The 5,324-nt window shown below is 39.3% G+C and overlaps 1 protein-coding gene across 2 annotated transcripts in view; it reads right to left on the minus strand.

Moving 5' to 3' along the window:
• Positions 1 to 5,324, minus strand: part of LOC106519559 (ETS domain-containing transcription factor ERF) — a gene marked incomplete at its 3' end in the record, with an annotated part of 34,514 nt that overhangs the window by 9,536 nt on the left and 19,654 nt on the right. The window contains 1 exon segment of one of the 2 annotated variants that reach the window (XM_014011280.1): positions 2,065 to 2,284. In XM_014011280.1, coding sequence (XP_013866734.1) covers positions 2,065 to 2,284 — 220 coding nt within the window. 2 annotated transcript variants of the gene reach the window in all.

Genomic DNA, 5,324 nt, shown 5'->3' on the forward strand with positions numbered 1-5,324 from the left:
GAGGGCCGAGGGACTCCATCCACATCCGCCACTCCACCGAGACACGCCGCAACAGCAGCAAGCCGGAGAAACCAGCCCAACAGGCAAGATGATATTTACCAAAGTTAGGATAACTTGCTTGTTTACACGCCATAGGATGCTTGTGTGCTGTTGTTTTTCAAAATGATGTCCGTCATTTGCGTCTTTGATCTTCCATTTATGTAGCATACAGAGTAACAGCAACACTAAAGCTGAGGTAAATTTGGTCAAAAACAGACCTGCAGATGCCTGTAAAGCCAAATGGGATGTATTTTCCTGCAGCGATACTTTACACCTACATACATCTGCCACCGCCGCCATCTTGGTTGCTTCTTTAGCTTCTAGCCTGTCTGTTGCATAATTTAGCTTCTAGCCAGCTTTCACTACTTTTAGCTTCTAGCCAGACTTTATAACTTTTAGTCCTAGATAGCTTTTTAGATGGCCATCCATGTTTAGCTTTTAGCTCGCCCTCTGCTACATTTAGCATCTATACATCCTTTGTTTCTTGTAGCTTTTTGTTTTTTTTAGCTATCGTTCTGCTTTTTTAACAGCTAGTTTCTTTAAATTTATACTTTAATTAAACTTTGACATAAAACGACTGCATTTTGTTGATAAATCTGAGCTGAAAATAAAATAAATTAAATTAAATTCCTGTTTTTTTCAGGAGGAAAAAGTCACAGCCGACAGGACAGATGGGCTGGAGGCGAGCTGACACACAACCAAGGTGTTGAGCGGTTTCATGTGTGTGTGGGCATGTTTGCATCACTCTGTGTGTGTGTGTTTGTGGTGACGAGGCGGCGTAACTACAACACGGGAGGCAACGACGACTCCTAGATGTGTGCGTGTGTTCGTGTGTTGGAGATTGTGTAAACAAGGATGAGAACATACTGGTGGCTAAATAAAACTCCGCAGCATCCCACATGTTGCTCCGCAGTGGGTGAAGGTGTGCGCTTCTAAATTGGCCGTCGCCCTGGAGTTTTAGCTCGGAGCACATGAACKGTTTGGTTACTTATGCAACACAGCTGATTAACAACAAACTCACAAACCAATCTGAAGAATTAAGAGTTCAGAAGTGCTCACAGCCCGAAATAAAGGGCTTGAAAACTAATTTATTTATAAATATTCAGTGGTGGGCAGCACTAATCTAAAAATTAGTTACACTAACCCTAAAGCGCTAACTTTAATATTTAGGTCCCCTAATTCTAAAGCACTAACACACTTAAAAATTTAGCAAAAGCTCATTCTAAAGCACTAAAAACCCAGCTGACCCATGGAACAAACCTCAGAGTCAACATGAGAATATTTTCTGTGCAGAATATTAATATTTCATCTAGTGTAGGGGTTCCCAAAGTTGTGGTCGAGACCCCTTTGTGGACCACAAAGCCTCAAGTGAGGGTCCCCAGGTGATTTCCAGATGTCAATTTAAATGAGAAAAAAAATGTTAATGGGATATTTTCACAATGATTGTTGCAATTTTTAAAATAATCATAAATTAATAAAAAATAGTGTCATAGTTAGGTTTGTTTATAGTTATTGCCATGTTTAACAGAGTTATTAGCAAAGTTTGCTACGTAAACAACTAATAAATAGGGTCACGAGTGTCTGCAGCTGTTATTTTGTGGGTCGGTAGCACAACAGTTTGAAAAGCACTGATTTAGTGAAGAAGTGACGAACACGTCTGACAGCTTTCACCCTCAGCTCTTCACAATAATGTTGATCAATAACAGTTAAAGAACTCAATTAGTGCTCATAAATTTAGCAAGTGCTAATCCACTAACGAATTCAGAAATTAGCAAAAGCCCTAAAGCACTAATCAGGAAATCAGTACCCCTGATTAGTGCTTTAGTGCTTTAGGGGAACTGTGTCCACCACTGCATTTATGAGCTTGTTTGAGTTTAGTGTCTGTTTGATCTGTGACATCTTCCATGTTTTTAACAGTAACATTTAGAAGAAGATGGAGGGAAAACTTTACGTGTTTTTCCTAAAATGATTTAAAAAGTGCAGAATCAGGAGCAGAAATCGGAGCGTCCAGTCTTTAAGCCTCACCTCAGCGCTCGGCTGAGCTTGTCGTAGTTCATCTGCGGCTTGCACTTCCTGGCCCCCCACAGCCGGGCCACCTCGTCCGGGTCCTTGATGACGAACTCGCCGTAGTCCCCCTGCCAGGCGATGACGTCGTTGTACTCCTGCTTCCTCAGCAGCTCCAGGATGAAGTGCCACAGCTGGATCTGCCTGGAGCCCGGGCTGGACTCCGGCTTGTAGGCCCACTCTGGAAAGGCAAACCCTGTTCAGGTGAGACAGTAACAGCTCTGGGTCAAACGTCTCACCTTTAACGCTGCATTTTATTGATGAAAAGCTTTTTAAAGGCACGAAAGACCTCTGAAAGATTCATTTAAGACATTTTAAGGCTAATTAAGGCCTTAGTTTTGAATTGATGAATTCAATGCCTTTTAAGACTTTTTAAGGATTTACAGGAACCCTGATTTAACGGTTATGAATGATTTCAGGTGGCTCCTGGCGAGCTGCTGATGACCGTTTCGGTTTAATCTTTTTCCCACGGACAGGAGTTACGCCGAAGCATCCCTGCTATCAGCATCAAAGCTGGAAAATCAGCACTGTTTTCAAAGATTATCAGGCCTTGAAGCACGAGCAGACAAAATATAAGATAGGAGTTGATAACCACTACACCCAGGAGCACACACACCATTATACACAAGTTTAAAGTATAGCCTTTGTGATCTGGGTTGTAAAAGACTCAACAGTGCCTGTGTGCAGAAGGCCAGGCTGGAAGGCTGAACAGTGAAGGCACAGTCTCACACACACACAATCACACACACACCTTATTAGGACCAGATGTGCCTTGGCAATCAGGCTGAGAAAGCCGGGAAAGGCTGGGAAACATATGGGTGCAATATAACAATGCTGAATTCTGTTTGTGTAAGACTGTAAAGAAACACGTTAGCCTAAATACCAAAGCTACAACTGGTTTCCCACACCCTACAGCCCGTCGTATCCACACACAACMGACTGTGAAAACATTAAAACACACTTTAACGCTGCAGAGACGATCGCTTTGCATAAAAAAACATCATGTAAGGTTATCAGGATCTGGTGCAACAAACAGCTAAATGTTTGCTCCTTTGATGCTTTATTGCCTCGTCGGTGTTTGGTAGGAAAACCCTTCAGGGAAGCTCTATAAAAACTTACAAAAACACTTGAAAAACAAACCACAATAAAAGAGCAGAAAACCAGATGAAAAATAGGCCGATAAACCGGCGATGCCAAACACACGCTCCCAGGATCAATTAGAACAATAGAGCACAAATTAAACATCACTGGGTCCCAAATTAAACTTTCTATTTTGAGAGGAGAAATTATCCGTTTTAATGGATCTTTGCTTCACAATGAACAGGAAGAAATTCGAAGCTTGAGACAAACTGAGCCTGAAAAACGTTTTTTTAAAACAAACTCCACAAAGAGTCGAATAAACCTGATCAAAACTCAAACTTCTCCTGACAACACGTGCTTCTCTTATCCGGACACAGACTGAGTTTTATTAGCAGGTGTCAATGAGTCATGGAAAACCTGACCAAGAGGGGGGCCACGGTAAAAAACTAAGTCCATTATCTAACAGGTGAAGAGTAGTGAGTCCACAAATAACAAAAACTGCTTTCAATTTAACAACAGCTGCTGACAGGATGATTCAAATCTTATGACTGATGGAGTTAATATGTTGGAAAACTGAATAATTACCAGATTAACTCAAAGTGACAGTGTTTATTTAGGTGTTTATGCTTAAATTGCACATTCCTTGTTGCATCTTTAAATCAGCAACACCTACTCAGAGCAGACTGCACCAGAGGGTTTTGACATGCAAGGCGATGAGAGTTATATGTGTTTATTCAAGAACGACTTCAGTTTGTGTTTGTGTTTAAGCTTTATCATCAAGACTCCTAAAGAAATCTCAGTTTGTTACCTCAGTGATTATTCAAGTCATGTAAGGAAGGAAGAAAACATCAATGCACTGAAATATTGCAATATTTTACTTCCTGATACTGTACTGATTCTGAAAAGCACTTTATTTTTAGTAATGCATGGTGTGGCCGCCTGTCCTGAGCCTGGTYCTGCTGGAGGTTTCTTCCTGATTAGCAGGGAGTTTTTCCTCTCCACCGTTTGCTCAGGATGGGAGACTGTGATGAAGTGATTCAACACAAYCTGCTGCTTTCTTCTTTACATTGTTCTTTTTATSTACAGTGTCCTGAGACTGTTATTGCACATCGCAGGTTTTCTTGACATCGTGCAGCCCTAATCAGAACACCAAATTCTTGCAATACACAGGCTTATCRTCATGTAGCGTAGCTCAGAGGAAAATACTTTATTTGCATGTTTCATTGAGGCATTATGGTATAAATATAAAGCTCTAACCATCCTTTGGCAATAAAATTAGCGATGAACGATATATYGGCATTAATATCTGTATCAGTTCAAAAATTAAAACTGGGACAATATTAACGTCYGATAATGATTTCCTGTTGTTGCTGTTTGTGTTTCTGTTTCAAGAGGGGAAACCGTTATATGTTTGATCATGATAGTGATGCTGTTAGACTCACAGTTTATACTTTTTCAATACAAAAAAAGATAAATTTTCATGCCCTTCTTAACTTGTAACTAATTTAAATTAATTATGAACATTTGTTTAACTTCAAAAGTACAGTTTTTAAATTAAATGTTGCTGAAACAGCAAGTTTCTCAGTGGATCTGAGCTCCACAGTGCAGCCTAGGTGGAGTAGTCGAACACAGATCCACTGATCCTTCAACACAGAGCATCTTCAGAAGACAAGTTGATAAAATAAATGTTAAAAATCTGTATTATTCATACAGACACATGGATTGTTGCACCCCTAATGTGCATGTTTGTTTGTGTAATAATATATACAAATAATCTGTGTATTTGTGTAATATCTGTAAATATCGGTTATAAACCATAACCATTGTGGAACGGTTTTGACAGAGAGATAAATAAGTCAAAATCTTGTTTTTAGTATTTAAAAAAAACTAGAAAATTACTATGATGAAGCATTATAATATTGTCTAAAGTATTGTTTTGTTGTAGTTTTGTGTGTTTGGTTACTTTCACCGTATGCCGATGGTAAACTTTTGAGTTGGTGGTTGATTTTACAAGTTCATACTTCTTTCTGCTCCTTTTCATTCATGACTTCTTTTTAAATTTAGTTTGGTTTTTCTTGACATTTTGATTTTGTATGCATCATTTTTTATTTCTTTTTTTAAATTATTTATAAGATGACTTG

Source organism: Austrofundulus limnaeus, unplaced genomic scaffold (genome assembly GCF_001266775.1).
Source record: "Austrofundulus limnaeus strain Quisiro unplaced genomic scaffold, Austrofundulus_limnaeus-1.0 Scaffold79, whole genome shotgun sequence".
Taxonomy (NCBI): domain Eukaryota; kingdom Metazoa; phylum Chordata; class Actinopteri; order Cyprinodontiformes; family Rivulidae; genus Austrofundulus; species Austrofundulus limnaeus.